The 21,491-nt window shown below is 48.3% G+C and overlaps 1 protein-coding gene across 5 annotated transcripts in view; it reads right to left on the bottom strand.

The window, feature by feature from the left end:
- Window positions 1-9,864, bottom strand: part of LOC116973674 (sine oculis binding protein homolog) — a 259,428-nt gene extending 249,564 nt beyond the window's left edge. For all 5 annotated transcript variants that reach the window (XM_033021956.1, XM_033021954.1, XM_033021955.1 and 2 more), the window contains exon 1: window positions 9,740-9,864. In XM_033021956.1, coding sequence (XP_032877847.1) covers window positions 9,740-9,835 — 96 coding nt within the window. In that variant the 5' untranslated portion in view covers window positions 9,836-9,864. The remainder of the gene's footprint in view (window positions 1-9,739) is intronic.
- Between the last annotated feature and the right edge of the window lie 11,627 nt (window positions 9,865-21,491).

Below are 21,491 nucleotides of genomic sequence, written 5' to 3'. Positions count from 1 at the left end.
GTACCCGTCTAAATGTATTTTAAATGTTGTTGTAATAACTGCCTCAACTACCTCCTCTGGCAGCTCGTTCCATATACCTACCACCCTCTGTGTGAAAATGTTTCCCATCGGTCACGCAGGAGAGATGGAGAGAAAATAAGGGCGTGAGAGGGAAATCGGAGGAGCAATTCAAGTAGAAGCACTGTTGAGAGTTGTGCGGTTTTGCAGTCAATATGGAGTTATTGGCAAGACCCGTAACAGCATTGTAAACAGAATTAACAGCGCGCGAATTAACAGAACGACAGCGAGGTCCAAGTCGACAACTCTTCAATAGTGACAAGACAAGTCGTAAACAACGAGTATGGTATGCTTGCCCTCATCACACAGTTTGAGTTTAGTTTATTGTCACGTGTACCGAGGTGCAGTGAAAAGCTTTTGTTGCGTGCTAACCAGTCAGCAGAAAGACAATACATGATTACAATCGGGCCATTCACACTGTACAGATACAGGATAAGGGAATAACGTGAATGCAAGAAACACCCTACAGACAAGGCATTGAGTATAAGAGTCAGGAAGTCATGTTGCAGGTTTATAGGACTTTGATTAGGCTGCATTTGGAGTATTACATGGAGTTCTGGTCGCCCCATTATTAGACGGATGTGGAGGCTTGGCAGAGGAGTGAAGAGTAGGTTTACTACAATACTGAAGATAGACACAAAAAGCTGGAGTAACTCAGCGGGACAGACAGCATCTCTAGAGCGGAGGAATGGGTGACGTTTCAGATCGAGGCCCTTCTTCAGAATGCTGCCTGATTAGCGGGTATTAGATACGGGGATAGTACCAAAATACTGGAATACCTCAGCGGGTCAGGCAGCATCTTTGGAGAAAATGGACAGGTGATGTTTTTGGTTGGGACCTTTCTTCAGACTAATTATGTGTAGAGGGTTGGAGGGGGGGGGGGGGGGTGGGGGGTTTGAAGTGTGAGGTGGGGAGGGGAGAGAACTGGAAGCAAAAAAGAATGGAAGTTTGGGCAAACCTTGATTGTTACTCTGGAGCCTCGGAGGCTGAACCTATTTGAAATATATAAAATTATGAGAGGCAGATGGTCAGAATATTTTTTTCTTCCCAGGGTGGAAATGTCAAAAAGTAGAAGGCATAGCTTTAAGGTGAGAGAGGCAAAATGTGAAGGGCATGTTTATTTACCCAGAGAGTGGTGGCTGCCTGGAATAGCTGATTGTAGAGGCAGATACAATAGTGTCATTAAAGAGGTTTTTTAGATAGTAACATGGATATGCAGGGAATGGAGATTAAGTGCCAGCAGAAGAGATTAGTTTAACCAGACAGCATGGTTCGGCACAGACTTTGTGAGCCGAAGGGCCTGTTCCTCCGCAGTAGTGCTCTATGTATAAAGTTCTCCTGATGCATAATTTTTCAAATGTTTAAATATATTTTGCAATATGAATAACCTTTGGCGTTGCAAACATTAATTATATTTATAGAGCAAAATATTACTTCCTGCGCGGTTATCCTTTATTGTCAGATCAAATTATGAATTGAAACCATCACCTCAAGAGTGTTTTATTGTCATATGTCCCGAAATGGAACAAGGAGATTCTTACTTACAGCGGTCCAACGGATATGTTAGCATAGTACTCAGTAAAACCCAAAATAAACAACAGAAAATAAGTTTGCAGTTCAAAAGGGAACTGCAGATGCTGGAATATCGAAGGTACACAAAACTGCTATCGAATGCCATAAATACAAGAAGAAATCTTAATAATACCATCCTACCAACAACTAGAGAGCAGTCCTGATCTACTATCTACCTCATTGGAATCCCTTGGACTATATTTGATCGGACTTTTTCTTGCATTAAACGTTATTCCCTTTCCCATGTCTCTAAAAACTGTAAATGGCTGGATTGTAATCATGTATTGTCTTTCCGCTGACTGGAAAGCACGCAACAAAAGCTTTTCTCTGTACCTCGTTTCAGTTGACAATAAACTAAACTCAACTACTAAAAACTTTCCAGCAGGCCTCCCAGCTAAAGAGCCCAAACCTCAGTACACACTTGAATTTCAAAAAAATGTGTCCAGCTCTTACAAGTGGTAGACACAAGCAACTGCAGATGCTGGAAACTTGAGCAAAACACAAAGTCAGGCTGCATCTCAGGAAGGAATGGACAGTCAACGTTTCGGGTCGGGACCCTTCTTCGGACATTTAGTTTAGTTTACAGATACAACTTGGAAACAAGCCCTTCGACCAACCGAGTCTGTGCCGACCAGCAATCCCCATACACTAGCATTATCCTACTCACTAGGGACCATTTCCAATTAAGACTGAGGTGAGAAAAAAACGTTTTCACCCAGAGAGTTGTGAATTTATGGAATTCCCTGCCACAGAGGGCAGTGGAGGCCAAATCACTGGATGGATTTAAGAGAGAGTTAGATAGAGCTCTAGGGGCTAGTGGAATCAAGGTATATGGGGAGAAGGCAGGTACGGGTAATTGATAGGGGACGATCAGCCATGATCACATTGAATGGCGGTGCTGGCTCGAAGGGCCGAATGGCCTCCTCCTGCACCTATTTTCTATGTTTCTATGACCGCTGCGTCGCCGTGCCACCCTTGAAGGTCGCGTCTGATGAAGGATTCGGAACCGAAACCTTGTCCACCAGACGCTGTCTGACCTGCTGAGTTACTCCAGCACTTTGTGTTTTCAAGTGACGTTGCCCAAGTGCTAAAGATGGTGACGTAGATTTGGAGGGACATTTGGATAAACTACTGATCTGGACAAAGGAGAGAGCACACAAAAATAAGGGAATGCTTGGGGAATGGTATTCAAGTCAAGTCAAGTTTATTTGTCACATACACATACGAGATGTGCAGTGAAATGAAAGTGGCAATGCTCGCGGACTTTTGTGCAAAAGGCAAACAACCAAACAAACTATAAACACAATCATAACACACATATTTTTACATAATAAATAATGTAAGGAAAAACGTTCAGTAGAGTTAGTCCCTGGTGAGATAGGCGTTTACAGTCCGAATGGCCTCTGGGAAGAAACTCCTTCTCAACCTCTCCGTTCTCACCGTATGGCAACGGAGGCGTTTGCCTGACCGTAGCAGCTGGAACAGTCCGTTGCAGGGGTGGAAGGGGTCTCTCATGATATTGTTGGCTCTGGAATTGCACCTCCTGATGTATAGTTCCTGCAGGGGGGCAAGTGAAGTTCCCATAGTACGTTCGGCCGAACGCACTACTCTCTGCAGAGCCTTCTTGTCCTTGGCAGAGCAATTCCCAAACCAGATGGTAATGTTCCCGGACAAGATGCTTTCCACCGCCGCTGCGTAGAAGCACTGGAGGATCCTCGGAGACACTCTGAATTTCCTCAATTGCCTGAGGTGTTAAAGGCGCTGCCTTGCCTTACTCACGAGTGCTGAGGCGTGTGATGCCCATGTCATATCCTCGGAGATGTGGACTCCCAGATATTTAAAACAGTTCACCCTATCCACAGGATCCCCATTTATCCTCAATGGAGTGTACGTCCTCGGATGATGTGCCCTCCTAAAGTCCATGATCAGCTCCTTCATTTTTTTGATGTTCAAGAGGAGGCTGTTGTCCTGGCACCAGAGTGCCAGATCAGCCATCTCCTCCCGGTAGGCCTTCCCGTCGTTGTCTGAGATCAGGCCCACCACCACAGTGTCATCAGCAAACTTAATTATTGAGTTGGAGCTGAACCTAGCCACACAGTCATGTGTGTACAGGGAGTACAATAGGGGGCTGAGGACGCAACCCTGGGGCGATCCTGTGCTCAGGGTGAGGGACTTCGATGTATTCCCTCCCATCTTGACTACCTGGGGCCTGGCGGTGAGAAAGTCCAGGACCCAGGCACACAGGGAGGTGTTGAGCCCCAATTCCATTAGCTTCACGGCCAGTCTGGTGGGGACTATCGTGTTGAAGGCTGAACTGTAGTCTATGAACAGCATCCTCACGTAGCCCCCCTTCTGGCTGTCCAGATGGGAGAGAGCGGTGTGCAAGACCTGGGAACCGCATCGTCCGTGGATCTGTTCGGACGGTATGCGAACTGCAACGGGTCCATGTTCCGAGGGAGGAAGGCGCAGATGTGTTTCTTCACCAGCATCTCAAAGCATTTCATGACTACCGAGGTAAGGGCCACCGGACGGTAGTCATTCAGACAGGCTGGGGAGACATTTTTTGGTACCGGTACAATGATGGATTTTTTGAAGCAGGCAGGGACCACGGACTTGTCCAGGGAGAGGTTGAATAATGTAGTGAGCACTGGAGCTAGCTGCGTAGCACAGGACTTGAGTACTCGCCCCGAGATGCCATCGGGGCCTGCAGCTTTTCTCGTGTTCACCCGTGTCAGATCCCTCCTCACGTCGTGCTCGGACAGCGAGAATGTGTGCACATTCCTCCCTTCAGCTTCGGTAGCCAGCCCGCTGGCGGTATTGTCGATAGTCGGCAGACCTGGAGTGGTGTTGCCCCTTTCGAAACGAGCGTAAAAGGAGTTCAGGTCATCAGCTAGGGCGGTGCCGGCACTTGCGGATGAGGGAGGGGTGCTCCGGTAGTTAGTTCAATGAAGAAAACAAGATATTAAGCAGAGGAGAAAACACACAGTGCTGGAAGAAGGGTCTCAACCAGAGGCATCACCTATCCATGTTCTCCAGAGATGCTGCCTGACCCGCTGAGTTACTCCAGCACTCTGTGAAACGTCACCTATCCATGCTCTCCAGAGATGCTGCCTGACCCGCTGAGTTATTCCAGCACTCTGTGAAACGTCACCTATCCATGTTCTCCAGAGATGCTGCCTGACCCGCTGAGTTACTCCAGCACTCTGTGAAACGTCACCTATCCATGCTCTCCAGAGATACTGCCTGACCCGCTGAGTTACTCCAGCACTCTGTGAAACGTCACCTATCCATGTTCTCCACAGATGCTGCCTGACCCGCTGAGTTATTCCAGCACTCTGTGAAACGTCGCCTATCCATGTTCTCCAGAGATGCTGCCTGACCCGCTGTGTTACTCCAGCATTTTGTGTGCTTTGTTTTGTAAACCAGCATCTGCATTTCTTTGCTTCAACATGAATAGGTGATATTTTGGGTCAGGACCCTTCTTCTTTCCAAAGAATCAATGTTCTCCAGAGATGCTGCCAGGCCCGCCGAGTTACTCCAGCACTTTGTTTTTGTTTTTTTCTTTGTAAACCAGCCTCTGTAATTCCATGCTTCGACATGAATAGGTGATGATCTGTGCCGGGACCCATCTTCAGACAGTGGAGATGCCACCACATACCCCGCTGAGAATCCAGCACTTTGTGTGTTTTACTTTGTAAACCAGCATCTGCAGTTCCTTGTATCTCCAAGAGAGTAAGCAGAAGGAAGGTTTCACTGAACTGATTGAAGGAGAAACTTGGCAGGCGTCGAGCTAATAGGCAGCCTTCAAAACCACTGCCTCTCCCCCTCCCCTCAACGCAACTCTCCAAAAAAAAAACAGCATATCCGTTTCACCGTGTAATCCAAGCATTTCAATTAAGGGATAATTGAATAGCAGACTGTTTCTTGTGCAAGTACTGAATATAGCATTACAAGGCATCTCACACAAAAATGGGCTGAAGATACACAGTTGAATCGCACATCTGCAGCTTCTGCTCCCCATCACATTTCCCCAATTGCAGATGTTATTGATCCGTAAACCTGTGGACATTAGCCCCGTTACTTTCCAGAACAAAAGCAGTACAATCGCATTGTTAAAGCGGGCCAAACGTCAAGCGGGCTTGGCACAAAAAACTTTCATATTGATGTCAGGGAAATGTGACTTTCACATATTCATTCAGTACCTTGAAAATATAATCACAAGCCAAAACTACTATTCAAATCCCGTCAATTGTTTGAAGTTTCAGGAAAATTATATTATCTCGTCCTCTAACTCACTGTCCACGACGTCAAGAGATAGATAACTCTAAACCTTAATTGAAACAATGGTCATCCCAATGTGTCTACCATTCTTCTTTCCCCTCCCTAAGTAGACCATGCAATGCTGCTTGCTGCTTCAGTCCATTTCATATTAAATGCACAGACTTATGGAGAAACTCAAACCAATGTTTTTTTTTATTATCCCAGGAGGGCAAAAATAAAAAAATCACACCAAACTCCCTGTATTTCTGCTAGCAGGGGAAGCAATCTGATACTATATAGGCTGTAATTTGAGTAGGTCACTGTACACCATGATAAAATTCCCTAATCCTGAGCCAAGTTACCGAGGGGCCCTTCCTCCTCTCCCCCAACTGGCCTTTCTCATTCCTTCTGTCTCTCCTCCCTCCAGTACTCCCCCCACCCCTTAGTGCCCTTACCTCCCCCGCTCTCTTCCCCCCTCCCCGCCACTTCTCTTTCATTTTCTCTCTACCTTAGAGTTTGAAAGTTGATCTGCTTTGCCTGCTCATGTTACAGTTTTTACAGCTTAGGCTAAAGCCGAGCGCCTATTGCTGTATGCATTCCTTTCTTTTTACTTGCCCTGATTACTTTCCAGGGTTATTTTACACTGGTCCAGATGAAAGTCAGTCAAACTAAGGAAACACACAGAGACTTTCTTCTAGTTTTGCAGATACAAATCCACACAAGGGCACATTGTGTTCTTAAAAAAATTAAACCAGAGCCCTTTTCACACATTTTCAATTATACGTGATATAGAAATGTTTCAGTCAGTGATTTAGATAACTTTTGAAGTAAATGTATTTACTGATAGAATTTGAAGTGAAATGGAAAAAACACAAGGCATGAACTGCGTTTTAGATTGCCTCTAACAATTTTTCATCCTGAATGGAAGACAGCAACCAATTTTCGATCGTGCAGGCACTTTATGAAAAAGTAACTGATGTATTACTACATCCATCTTCTGTCTTTTCATCACAATGCCATCATCTATGGAAATGCACCGTTATAGAGTCTTGCAGCGTGGAAACAGGCCCTTCAGCCCAACCCTCCCACACCGACCAATATGTCCCATCTACACTAATCCCACCAGCCTGCGTTTGGCCCATATCCCTCTAAACCTGTCCTATCCATGTACATGTCCAAATGTTTCTTAAACGTTGCAATACTACCTGCCTCAACCACCTCCTTCAGCAGCTCATTCCATACACCATGTTACCCATCAGGTTCCTATTAAATCCTTCCCCCCCTCATCTTAGTCAGAGGGTGGTGAATCTGTGGAATTCATTGCCACAGAAGGCAGTGGAGGCCAAGTCAATGGGTATTTTTAAAGGCAGAGATAATTAGATTCTTGATTAGAACGGGTCAGGGGTTATGGGGAGAAAGCAGGAGAATGGGGTTAAGAGGGAAAGATAGATCATCAATGATTGAATGGCGGAGTAGACGATGGGTCGAATGGCCTAATTCTGCTCCTAGAACATAAACTTATGAACTTATGTCCTCTGGTTCACAATTCCCCTACTCTGGCCAAGAGACTACCCGATCAATTCATCCCATGAATTTGTACACTGTTTGGACAGGATGCCTATTATAAAACTTACTGAACTCACAAACGTGACACCTTTATACAAAACAAGGGCTTAACTCCTCCCTTTTACAACAGTGAAGTGTTACCGGCAGAGCGAGGTGTTCAAACCAGTCCTTCCCCAAGCAACTCTTGCCTCTCCCATTTCTCTAACTTCGTAACCCTTGCTTTCCCTCTATCTCCATCCCTCCCCGACCCGTCGAACCAGCTTCAAAGTCGTCTTGTTGAGTCTCATTGTCTGTAACACATTTTCACTTAGCCCACAGCTAACGATGTTTTCTTTATCATTGTTAATTCGTTGTATATCCTTAATTCATTTGTTCTATATCTATCCATATCACCGTCTATATCTTTTGTTTCCCTTTCCCCCGACTCTCAGTCTGAAGAAGGGTCTCGGCCCGAAACGTCACCTATTCCTTTTCTCCAGAGATGCTGCCTGACCCGCTGAGTTACTCCAGGTTTTTGTGTCTATCTTCGGTTTAAACCAGCATCTGCAGTTCCTACCAACACACGTCCCTCCACATAACGTTGTGTTTGTTTCTTCCTCTACAGTTCAGGCAAACATCTGTTACAGAGGAATAACTATCTCACAAAACCGCTGAGTCCCGCTGCAGCCAAAATAAACACAACAAACCATGAAGGATCTAGACACCATCCCGCACAGGCTGCCTTTATACCCACCAGGATACAATTTCACCGTAAAACATTTTCATCAAAACGACAACCCTAAACGCTCAAGATTCACAGAAGATCGACAATTTTTATGACTTAAGATTACAACATTTCAAACATCCCTCACGAGATGGTTGTAAAACATCCAAGATGTAGAATCTTCTAGCGGAAGAACAAGACAGACTGTAATATTATCCCACAGACATTCCATCCCGTTGGTAAAGAATATCGCCAAGTTAAACAAAATAATAAATATATAGTTTTCTAATCATGGCACAACATTCAGATGTTGTCAAGCAAGCATTCAGATACTTGTTAGTGTTGCTCAATACACAAAGGCCCCAGAAATAATATATTATGCAATATCAGCAAGAAAATCAATACAAAATTCTGCTTTAATATTATGGCAATCATTCCAAACTATATAATAATAATGTTGATTGCAGTTTATGGATTATTCATCCGCAAAGGGAAACAGACAAGGAAAATAATGCTGCAAACGATTTGAGCTCTGATTTTATACATAACACATAACACGCTTCAGTCCATTTAAAACTTGGAATTCTCTAAGTAATCACTTCCAGTTTCACAAAAACAAAATTGTCTGGAAACTGTGATAAAGCATTGTTCTCAGTAATAACTACAGAATAACAGCCAGAAGCTTTGCTCTTTTGCAAATACCAAAATGCAACACTTTTAGTAGTTAAGATCTTCAAGATACCTCGCACATTTTTTGCAATTAGGGCATAATTGTCCACCGGTGGGACAATGAGTTCAAAACATTAACATCTGGATGACACTGCATACACACAAACACCTAGCTCCACACATCTGCACAGTGGCTGAAGGCAACTCTTTGTATTTTATGGAAAAAAACACTGTGAAATCACTCAGGAACGAAGGGGTGATGGACAAAATCATTTTTTGATCAGAAAATTGTCTTCACCCAAACAGATGTCCATTGGAGCAATGAAAAGAGGAAGCAAAATCAAGCGGGGGGGTGGGAAGGGGTGAGGATTTAATAGGATTGGGTACCCAGTCAATCTGAATGGCACCGTGACAATTATAATCTGCATCTGGCAAATAAAGGCAGCATCAAATACAGAATGATGCCCTTATCCTCAACTCCAGGAGCACCAGTGCATCTCCTGAACCTGCAACGATGGGGATGGTGTAAGGAGGGGGGGGGAGGCGACGACAATATGTTGTGGAGGGGGATGCAGAAAGTGTAGTGGGAAATGCAAAGAGTTTTGGGGGGGGGGGATGCAGAGTGCAATATTGGAGGGGGAGGAGTGCAGAAAGTGGAATATTGTTGTGGGGATGCAAAAACTGTAATATTTCTGCGGGGTGGAAGACGTGCAGTAGTGAGAGGGGATGCAAAAAGTGCAATGGTGGGGATTGCAAACAGTGCCATTGTTAACGTGAGAAACCACGGCGATCAACATGTAACAAATAAATCTCAGTCCTTGCAAACACCCAGAGCCACACACACACAGACACAGACAGATGCCCCTTGTGTTCCCCGCGGATGCAAACAAACAGTCTCCGCTCCCCCCGTACCTTCATCTCCTCGTTGATCTCCCTCTTGACGGGGTGAGCCGGCTTCCTGCTCCTCTTGCTTTCAGGCGGTCTGCCCTCCTTCTCCATCTCTGCCATGGTGGGTGAGTGAGTGAGGGAGGGAGCTGCTCTCCTCCTCCTCCTCCTCCTCCTCCCCCTCTCCCTCCTCCTCCTCCTCCTCCAGCCGGGATGTGAGAGCTGGATCCCTCTCCCCTCTCCTCACTCTCCCTCCCCCTCCAGCTGCCCGGGATACGAGGGCCTGATCCCTCCTCCTCTCCCTCTCCCTGTCCACTTGGGGGGATGTGAGGACTGGATGGATCCCACTCCCACCACCACCACCTCCCCTTCTTCTTCTTCTTCTTCTTCTTCTTCTTCTTCACCCCCTTTCTCTCCCTCCTCGTCCAGCAGGAGATGTGAGGATCTGGATGGATCCCTCTCCCTCTATCACCACCACCACCCCCCTCCTCTTCTTCACCACCTCCTGTTCTCCCCCCTAATCCAGCAGGGGATGTGAAGACTGGGTCGCTCGACCACCCCCTTTCTCTCCCCACTCCAGCCGGGATGGGAGGGCCGGATCCCTCTTCTCCTCCTCTCCCCTCAGCCTGAGAGAGAGGGGGGTGTGATGTGATGTGAGGGCTTGATCCCTCTCCCCTCGTCGGCCCTTTTCTCCTCCTCTCCCTTCTCCAGCCGGGGGTGAGGGGGGGGGGATTATGAGAGGGCCGGATCCCCCTTCTTCTCCTCTTCTTCTCCTCCTCCTTCTCCCTCTCCCCTTCCTTCAGCCTGAGAGAGGGGGGGTGATGTGATGTGAGGGCTTGATCCCTCTCCCCTCGTCGACGTCCCTCCTCTCCCTCTGCTCCTCGTCTCCCTGCTCCAGCCGGGTGAGGGTGGGGGTGAGGAGACTATACTAGGGCCGGATCGCTCTCCCTGCTGCCGGCGGTGCCCGGGGCCGGGCTTTGTGTCTCGCTGCCCCTCCCCAGGAGGGATTCAGGGCGGGGTGGAGGAGGAGGAGGAGGCGGCGGCGGCTGTCAGCGGAGCGGCGAGCAGGGCCGGGGAGACGGGGCTGGCGGGCGGGCGGCCGGCCATCTTCTTGGCGGGGACGCGGCCCGGTCTGTGTGTGTGGGGGTGGGGTGTGTGTGTGTGTGTGAGCCGGGGCGCTGCCGGCGGCCGTCGGAGCCGAGCAGACGGCGGACAGGACAACAGGGAGGAGGAGGAGGAGAGGCGGTGAGTGCGGGGCCCGGGGCGGGGACTGGAGCGGCGGGGAGGGGCCTGGGCGGGCGGGCGGCGCCATCATGGGTGGGCGGCCCTCATCATCATCATCACAGGTCACGGCACTACAGATCACCGGTCCGCAGCAGCAGCAGCAGCAGCCGCAGCGCAGCACCGCCCGCCCGCCCGCAGCAGCAGCGCACGACACGACACAGCACCGCAGCCCGCGGCAGCAGCAGCCCACGACACGACACAGCACCCGCACGCCCGCGGCAGCAGCAGCCCACGACACGACACAGCAGCAGCACGACAGTAGCACCGGCCGCAGCAGCAGCACCCGCCGCTCATCACCTCCCTCCCTCATCATCATCCCCACTACACTACACATCCCCCTCATCATCATCATCATCATCACCCTCATCTCATCACCTCCCTCCCTCATCATCATCACAGTCACATCACTACATATCCACCGTCCTCATCATCATCATCACCCTCATCATCTCACTACACTACACATCACCCTCACTCCCTCTTCATCATCATCCCCACTACACTACACATCATCATCACTACATATCACCGTCCTCATCATCATCATCATCACCCTCATCTCATCACCTCCCTCCCTCATCATCATCCCTACTACACTACACATCACCCTCACTCCCTCTTCATCATCATCCCCACTACACTACACATCATCCTCACTGCACATTACCATCCACATCATCATCATCATCACCTCACTTCCTCATCATCATCACCCTCACTCCCTCATCACCACCCTCCCTCATCATCATCTCACTACACAACATCACCCTCATTCCCTCATCACCTCCCTCCCTCATCATCATCATTTCACTACACTACACATCACCCTCACTCCCTCTTCATCATCATCCCCACTACACTACACATCATCTCACAACACATCACCGTCCTCATCATCATCATCTCGTCACCTCCCTTCCTCATCATCATTACCCTCACTCCCTCATCGTCTCCCTCCCTCATCATCATCTCACCACACTACACAACACCTTCCTCATCATCATCACCCTCATCATCATCATCTTACTACACTACACATCACCTTCCTCATCATCATCATCACCCTCATCATCTCATCACCTCCCTCCCTCATCATCATCATCCCCACTACACTACACATCATCTCACTACACATCACCGTCCTCATCATCATCATCACCCTCATCATCTCGTCACCTCCCTCCCTCATCATCATCTCACTACACTACACATCACCCTCACTCCCTCATCATCATCATCTCCACTACACTACACATCACCTCACAACACATCACTTTCTTCATCATCAAGTCAAGTCAAGTTTATTCGTCACATACACATACGAGATGTGCAGTGAAATGAAAAGTGGCAATGCTCGCGGACTTTGTGCAAAAAAACAAACAAACAAACAAACTACAAACAGAATGGAACAGAATCACATTATTTCACATATTAAATATTGTGGGCGGAAGGAAAAAGGGAAAAAAAATCATCTCACATCACCTTCATCATCATCATCATCACCCTCATCATCTCATCACCTCCCTCCCTCATCATCATCTCACTACACTACACATCACCCTCACTCCCTCATTGTAATCACCCTCACCCCCTCAAGACCATCACCTCACTGCAGTCCCTTATCACCTCACTCCCTCCCTCTTCACCATCATCATCACCTCACTACCCATCACCTCACTCCCTCATTAGCACCTCACTACACTACTCTCACTCATCACCTCACTCACTCCCTCCCCCATCAGCACCTCACCCCCTCATCATAATTTTTGAAGAAGGACATTCTTGCTATTGAGGGAGTGCGGCGTAGGTTTACAAGGTTAATTCCCGGGATGGCGGGACTGTCGTATGCTGAGAGAATGGAGCGGCTTGGGTTGTATACTCTGGAGTTTAGAAGGATGAGAGGGATTATTATTGAAACATATAAGATTATTAAGGGTTTGGACATGTTAGAGGTAGGAAATATGTTTCCGATGTTGGGGGACTCCAGAACCAGGGGCCACAGTTTAAGAATAAGGGGTAAGCCATTTAGAACAGCGATGAGGAAACTTTTTCACACAGAGAGATGTGAGTCTGTGGAATTCTCTGCCTCAGGGCGGTGGAGGCAGGTTCTCTGGATACTTTCAAGAGAGAGCTAGATAGGGCTCTTAAAGATAGCGGAATCAGGGGATATGGGGAGAAGGCAGGAACGGGGTATTGATTGTGGATGTTCAGCCATGATCACATTGAATGACGGTGCTGGCACGAAGGGCCGAATGGCCTACTGCACCTATTGTCTATTGTCTACTGTCTATCATCACCGCACTACACTACACATCAACTCACTCCCTCATCATCATCACTGCACGACATTACACTCCCCTCCCTCAGTTGGGAGGTCATGTTACGGTTGTACAAGACGTTGGTGAGACCGCATTTAGAATATTGTGTTCAGTTCTGGGCACCATGTTATAGGAAAGATATTGTCAAGCTTGAAAGGGTTCAGAAAAGATTTCCAGGACTAGAGGGTTTGAGCTATAGGGAGAGGTTGAGTAGGCTGGGTCTCTATTCCATGGAGTGTAGGAGGATGAGAGGAGATCTTATAGAGGTATACAAAATCATGAGAGGAATAGATTGCAGTAGTAGTAGATGCACAGTAGTCTTTTACCCAGAGTAGGGGAATCGTGGACCAGAGGACATAGGTTCAAGGTGAAGGGGAAAAGATTTAATAGGAATCTGAGGGGTAACCTTTTCACACAGAGGGTGGTGGGTGTATGGAACAAGCTGCCAGAGGAGGTAGTTGAGGCTGGGACTATCCCATCGTTTACGAAACAGTTGGACAGGCACATGGATAGGACAGGTTTGGAGGGTTATGGACCAAGCGCAGGCAAGTGGGACATACAAAATAGGTGCAGGAGGAGGCTATTCGGCCCTTCGAGCCAGCACCACCAGTAGCTGGGACATTGTTGGCTGGTCTGGGCGAGTTGGGCCGAAGGGCCTGCTTCCACACTGTATCACTCTCTATCATCATCATCACCACACTACACTCCCCCATCATCATCACCTCACCTCACCACACTCGCCTCCCTCATCACCATCACCACACTACACCTCATCTTACTACACTCCCTCATCATCATCATCACCTCCCTCCTTCCCTCATCATCACCTAACTACACCCCCTCACCAGCATCACCTCACTACACTACACATCACCTCCGTCCCTCATCATCACCGCACTACACTACACTCCCTCATTACACTGCATGCCGCATCACACACCCACACTACAAACCCCTCCTCATTCATCCACACACCCCTCTCCTACCCCATTCCTCCCCTCCCTACCCCCCTAGATCTTCCCTCAGATCCCACTCCTTGACCCTCACTGTTCACCCACCTCCCCTCTCCTCCGCTCCCTTTTCATTCGGGTTAGGTTTACAGTGGAGCTTTTCACTGTACCTCAGTACACGTGACAAACTAAACTGAACTGATTCAGTATTTGACCCTTCTTCTTGCTGCCCCTCAGAACCACCCTCCTCGCCTTCCGCCCTTACCTCGCCCCCCCCCTCACCCCAACCTGCCTCACCACCCCCTTCCCATCTGACCCTCGCTCCTCCCTCCCACCTGACCCTACGCCTCCATCTGACCCTACCCCATCCAACTATCCCCCTTTCCAACTCACCCCTTCTGGCACTTCAGTCCCTCCCTCCTTCCCCCTTCCTCTATCCCCTCCTCCTCCCCTCCCTACCTCCATCCCTTCCCTCCCTCCATATCCCCCTCCTATTCCCTTTCTCCCTCTCCCATCTCCTCCCTTCACTGTCCCACTCCCCTTTATCCCTCTCACTACCCTTCCTCCCTATTCCTCTCCGTCCAACCCTGTCTAACCTCTCCTTCTAGCTAATACCCTTTAATCCAGTCACCTTTCTGTACCCACTCCAAAGCCTCCACATCTATCCTATAATGAGGTGACCAAAACCACGCAATACGCTAAATGCAGTCTAACCAAAGTCCTATAAGGCTGCAACATGACTTCCTGACTCTTTCCATGACTTCCATGATCGACGAGGGCAAGCATTCCGTACGCCTGCTCTACTACTTGTGTTGCCAGATTCACGGAGTCCTGTACTTGGATTCCAAACTCTCTCTGTACATCAATGCTGTTCATCCAGTTTAGTTTAGTTCATACACATTAGTTTAGTTTAGTTTATTGTCATGTGTACCGAGGTACAGTGAATAGAGGAGGAAGGAGAGGGGAGGGGAGGGGAAAGGACTTAGTTTAGTTTGGAGATACAGCGTGGAAACAGGCCCTTCGGCCCACCGGCTCCACGACGACCAGCGATCCCCGCACATTAACACTATCCTACACCCACTAGGGACAATTTTTACATTTACCAAGCCAATTAACCTACAAACCTGTACCTCTTTGGAGTGTGGGAGGAAACCGAAGATCTCGGCAAAAACCCACGCAAATCACAGGGAGAACGTACAAACTCCGTACAGCCAGCTCTCGTAGTCAGGATCGAACCCGGGTCTTTGGCGCTGCATTTGCTGTAAGGCAGCAACTCTACCGCTGCACCACCGTGACCGACGAGGAAGGGGATAAGGGTAGAAAGGGAATAGGAGGGAGGGATGGAGGGAAGGGAGGGAGGGAGGGAAGGATGGGAGGGGAAATGGAGAGAGGAAGGGGGATGAAGGATGAGGGAGGGAGAGCCCTGCCTTTAACTATATACTTTCCATTTATATTCAACCTCCCAAAGTGTAACACCACACACTTTCCCCGATTAAATTCTATCTGCCAAATCATTATCTGCAACTTATCTATATCCTACTCTATCTTCACTAGACATTATTCCCTCTTTTCCTGTATCTCTACACTGTATATGGCCCGATAGTAATCATGTATAGTCTTTCTGCTGACTGGAAAACACGCAACAGAAAAGCTATTCATTGTACCTCGGGGCACATGGCAAGCTAAACTAAACTAAAGGTCCAAGTACTGATCCCTGTGGAACACCACCGTCACAGACCTCCAGACACATTGACATCCTTCCATCATGACTGTCTTGTAGGAGTTTGATTATTATTATTATTATTATTGTTTTTTATGTGTATGTGTGTGTGAACCTTTTGCCTCATTACAATGTGCTATGTTTACTATTCTGTCGTGCTGCTGCGTGAGAATTTCATTGTTCTATCTGGGACATATGACAATAAAACACTCTCTTGACTCTCTTGAAACCAGTTCTCAATCCAAACGGCCAAGATCATCATGGATCCTCATCATGGATCCTCTGCATCTTAATGTTCACACAAGAGTTTGTCATATGCTGCACTAAAATCCATTGCGACAATGCCCACTGCCCTACCCTCATCGATCACCTTCATCACCTCCTCATAAAACTCTTTATCAGGTTTGTTGGGCACAATCTGCCCCAAACCACCTTTGTCACCCTACCTCAGTATCTATCATTCTGCTGATGTTTGTGTCATAGAGTCATACAGTGTGGAAACAGGCCCTTCAGCCCAACTCGCCCACACCGGCCAACAATGTCCCATCTACCCTAGTTCCACTTGCCCATATTTGCACTTTATCTGCTTATTTATTGATGTGTGTATACATTTATATAATGGTACTAGACCAAGTGCAGACCCGTTGGGTCTGTTCCCCCAACGTGCGGTTGTGGGGGGGGAGAGGAGAGGGGGGGAGAGGAGTGGAGAGGGGGGGAGAGGAGAGGAGAGGGAGGGGAGCCCCCCCCCCCGCACTCACGCTAATTACCCCCCTTGATATTATATTAATATTATTAAGTTGCTCCTTTTACCCCATAACCACCCTATCTACGCATAGCCCCCAACTTGCAGTCACATCTAGAAAGGGGGGGAGGGGGAAGGGGGTAGAAAGTGAGAGCAGAGAGAAGGGGCAGAGACACAGAGAGAGGGGCAAGAGGGAGAGGGGGTGGCGAGGAGGAGAAGAGGGAGGGTGGGTGAGAGGGGAAAGGTGGGGGTGGAGGGGAGGAGAGAGAAAGGGTGAGAGTGAGGGGGAGAGAGGGGGGGAGAGGTGAGGGGAGAGGGGAGGGGGAGAGGTGGGGAGCAGGGAGGGTGGAGGGAAGGGGGTAGGGGTGTGTGAGGGTAGGGGGGTTTAGGGGAGGGATGGTGGGGGAGGGGATGGAGGGGAGGAGTGGGAGAAAAAGGGAGAGAGAGAGGGGGGGAGAGGAGAGGGGGGAGAGGAGAGGGGGTTGAGGACGGGGGGGAGAGGACAGGGGGGGGAGGAGAGGGGGTGAAGAGGAGAGAGGGGGAGAGGAGAGGGGGGGAGAGGAGAGGGGAGAGGAGAGGGGGTTGAGGACGGGGGGAGGAGAGGGGGAAGAGGAGGGGGGAGAGGGGAGGGGGAGAGGAGAAGGGGGAGAGGAGAAGGGGTAAAGAGGGGGGGAGAGAGGAGAGGGGGGAGGGAGGGGGTGTGCTGAGAGGGGGGTGAGGGGAGGGGGAGAGGTGGGGAGCAGTGAGGGGGAGGGGGGGTGGAGGGAAGGGGGTAGGGGTGTGGAGGGGAGGGGGGTTTAGGGGAGGGACGTGGGGGAGGGGGAGAAAAAGAGGGGGAGAAAAAGAGGGGAGAGAGAGGGGGGGGGTGGAGAGGAGAGGGGGGGGAGGAGAGGGGGGGAGAGGAGGGGGGGGGGGAGAGGCGAGGGGGGGGGAGGGGGAGAGGGAGAGGGGAGGGGGGGGGGCGAGAGTGCCTTTTTATTTCAACCCAAACCCCCCAAACAACCATTTGCAGGCAGTGCTTTTTTACTTTAACCATATTTTCATTTTCAAACCACATTAAGGGTACTTACTCACAGTTGTGTGGACATGTGTTCAGTGTTATTCACAGCTCAGAAAAACGTGACTCTCTGCCTTCCTCCAGCTTGCAGACTAATTGAGGCACACCACTTCCTGGTTTTATAGTCCATCCCCCCCTGCCGCCAGCGTGGGCAGCAATCCTCGGCACACATGCGGCGGAGGGGGGCTCTGAGCGAGGTGGCCAAAAATGACGGCCGTAGGTGGCGCGTTCTCTTGGAAATCGCAGCACAGATCGCCAAAACCGGTCAAGAACAGTTTTAGTAATATAGATATGGACACACTGATCTGTTCTGTATTCATGCCTACTATATTCTGTTGTGCTGAAGCAAAGCAAGAATTTCATTGTCCTATCTGGGACACATGACAATAAACTCTCTTGACTTGACTTGATATCCATCCAAACCTACCTGCACTTGGTCCATCAACCTGCAAACCTGTCCTATCCATGTACCTGTCCAACTGTTTCTTAAACGATGGGATAGTCCCTGCCTCAACTACCTCCTCTGACAGCTTGTTCCATACACCCACCACCCTTTGTGTGAAAAGGTTACCCCTCAGATTCCTATTAAATCTTTTCCCCTTCACCTTGAACCTATGTCCTCTGGTCCTCGATTCCCCTACTCTGGGTAAAAGACTCTGTGCATCTATGCGATCTATTCCTCTCATGATTTTGTCATCTGCAAACTTGCTAAGCAGCCCACCCCTGCCTTCATAGAGCCACAGAGCTACACGGCGTGGGATCAGGTCCTTTGGCCCAATTCATCCATGTGGACCAACCTCCAATGATTCAATTATGTTTTAATGTGACATGTACATAGGTACAGTGAAATTCTTTGTCTTGCATACAATCCAGTAAAGTCATACAGCAGACCTCCTCTAAGCAGGACACAAGAATCACCACCGTTTCTGGCACCGACAAATCTTTCCTGTCCATGTTTATATCTGACTGCCTTGTACTCACCACTCCCAGTTCATCAGACATCTTGTTCCATATACCCATTACCCTCTCTGTGGAAAAAGTTGCCCCTCAGGTTCCAAAGAAAGATTTATGGAGAGGGTCCAGAGGCGATTTACGAGAAAGATCCCAGGGATGGCTGGATTAACCTATGATGAGAGTTTGATGGCCTATACTCGCTGGAGTTTGGGATGAGGGGGGGATTTAATTAAAACCTGCGGAATAGTGAAAGGCCTAGAGAGAGATATGGAGAGGATGTTTCCAGTAGTGGGTGTCTAGGACCAGAGGGCATAGCCTCAGAATAAAAAGACGCACGTTTAGAAAAGAGATGAGGAGGAATTTCTTTAGTCAGAGGTTGGTGAATCTGCTATTCGTTGCCACAGACGGCTGTGCAAACCACGACTGGGTATTTTTAAAGCGGAGATTCTTAATTAGGTTCTTAATTAGTAGGGGTGTCAGGGTTATGGAGAGAAGGCAGGCGAATAGGTTGAGAGAGAAAGATAGGTCAGCCATAATCGAATGGCAAAGGAGACGTGATGGGCCGAATGACCTAATTCTGCTACCATGTCTTATGGTTCCCATTTAACGTTTCCCCTCTCACCGTAAAACCCATGCATTCTTGTTTTTGAATCCCCTACCTTTGGGAATTGACTGGCTATTCACCTTATCCATGCCCCTCGTGATTTTACAAAGTTATATAATATCATTCCTCGTTTTTATACACTTCAGGGAAAGGTCTTAGCCTCTTCCCATAACCCAAACTCTCCAGTCTTGGTTATATCCTCAAAAATCTTTATTTGCAACCGTTCTAGTTTAACCTCCCTTCCATTGACTCCATTTACACTTCATGCTGCCTCGGCAAAGCTACCAACATAATCAAGGATGAATCTATAGAAGCATGAAAACACATGCCTCCAGATTCAGGAGGAGTTTCTTCCCAGATGTTATCAGGCAACTGTACCATCCTATCACCAGCTGGAGAGCGGTCCTGAACTACTATCTACCTCATTGGAGACCTCGGTCTATCTTTAATCAGACTTTCTGGACATTATCTTGCACTAAACATTATTCACGTTATCATGTATCTATACACTGCGAATGGCTCGATTGTAATTATGTATTGTCTTTTCGCTGACTGGTTAGCACACAACAAAAAGCTTTTCACTGTACCTCTGTACACATGACAATACATGACAATACCAGAATTATATATAGTACTAGACCAAGTGGAACCCGTTGGGTCCCAGCATCACACAGGAGGGCTGGTTCCCCAACGCAAATTTCCAACTCTCCACCAATTCCAATATTGGTGGCCAGTGGGAGGGGGGGGGGGGGTTCTGGAGCACTAGTATGGGTGTTGTGGGCTGAAGGGACTGGTTTCCAAAGGGCTAGTATGGACATTGTGGGCCAAATGGATTCTTGGGCTGGCGGCTCAGTCACTCAAGCCTGTTGCGCTGGCAGCTCACTCACTCACGGCTGGTGGGCTGGCAGTTGACTCACGGCTTTTCCTTGTAATTCCATTTCAAGCAGGGTGCAAGGCCACCAAATTCAAGTGCAGTTTCTTACCACTTCAAGCAGGGTGCAAGGCCACTAAAGACAGCGAGTCGTGACCTCTCCGTCCTCCATCTTGTAGAGACTGAGCCACGCCCACACTTCTTAGTTTTATAGTCCCTCCCCCCTCCCACCAGAAGGGGCGTGACTTTCATGGCGTGATTGACGGGAGAGAGAATTTTTTAAACACTAATATCTCTTATTTTTCATCGATGGGAAAAATCCTCGGCACCTGATGAGCGGAGGGGGGCCCTAAGATGTCCACAAGTCACAGCGTAACGTGGTAGCGTTTTTTCTAAAATCAATATAAAGCGCAAACAGGAAGTGGTCGAGATTAGACCTTTAATTATATAGAAGGCAAGGCAAGTTTAATTGGACAAGGCAACTTTAATTAGGCAAGGCAACTTTAAATAGGCAAGGCAACTTTAAATAGGCACGGCAACTTTAACATTTTCAAACCAAGGCAACACAGCTTTAGCATTTCCAAACCAAAGGCAACACAGCTTTAGCATTTCCAAACTATATTTTGATAGTGAATCTGGAATTCATTACCACAGAAGGCTGTAGAGACAAGTCATTGGGAATTGTTAACGTGGAGATTGACAGATTCTTGATTAGTATGGGTATCAAGGGTTATGGGGAGAAGGCAGGAGAATGGAGGGAACAATAGATCAGCCATGATTGAATGGTGGATTGGACTCGATGGGCCAAATGGTCTAATTCTGCTCCTAGAACTTATAAACTTATGAACAACTCGTAATTATCTGATTTATCTGAATTAAACTCCATTGCCATTCCTCAGCCCATTGGCCCAGTTGACCAAGATCACATTGTAATCCTACTTCACTGTCCATTCTAACACTAATTTTGAAGTCGTCTGCAAACTTGCATACCTTGCTGCCTGTTTTCACAACCAAATCATTAATATAAACCACAACTAACAGTGGATCCAGCACTGACACCTTTCCTCAAGTCCTGAGTTTGAGTTTAGTTTATTACAGTGAAAATCTTTTGTTGCCTGCTAACCAGTCAGCGGAAAGACTATACATGATTACACAGGCCGTCCACAGTGTACGGATAAAGGAAATAACATGAATAACGTTTAGTGCAATGTAAAGTCCGATCAAAGATAGTCTGAGGTTTCCTATGTGGTAGATAGAAGCTCAGGACCACTCTCTGGTT

This window comes from Amblyraja radiata, chromosome 5 (genome assembly GCF_010909765.2).
Source record: "Amblyraja radiata isolate CabotCenter1 chromosome 5, sAmbRad1.1.pri, whole genome shotgun sequence".
Taxonomy (NCBI): Eukaryota; Metazoa; Chordata; class Chondrichthyes; order Rajiformes; family Rajidae; genus Amblyraja; species Amblyraja radiata.
The sequence above is the reverse complement of the archived record's forward strand: the minus strand, read 5'-3'. Positions and strand labels throughout refer to the sequence as shown.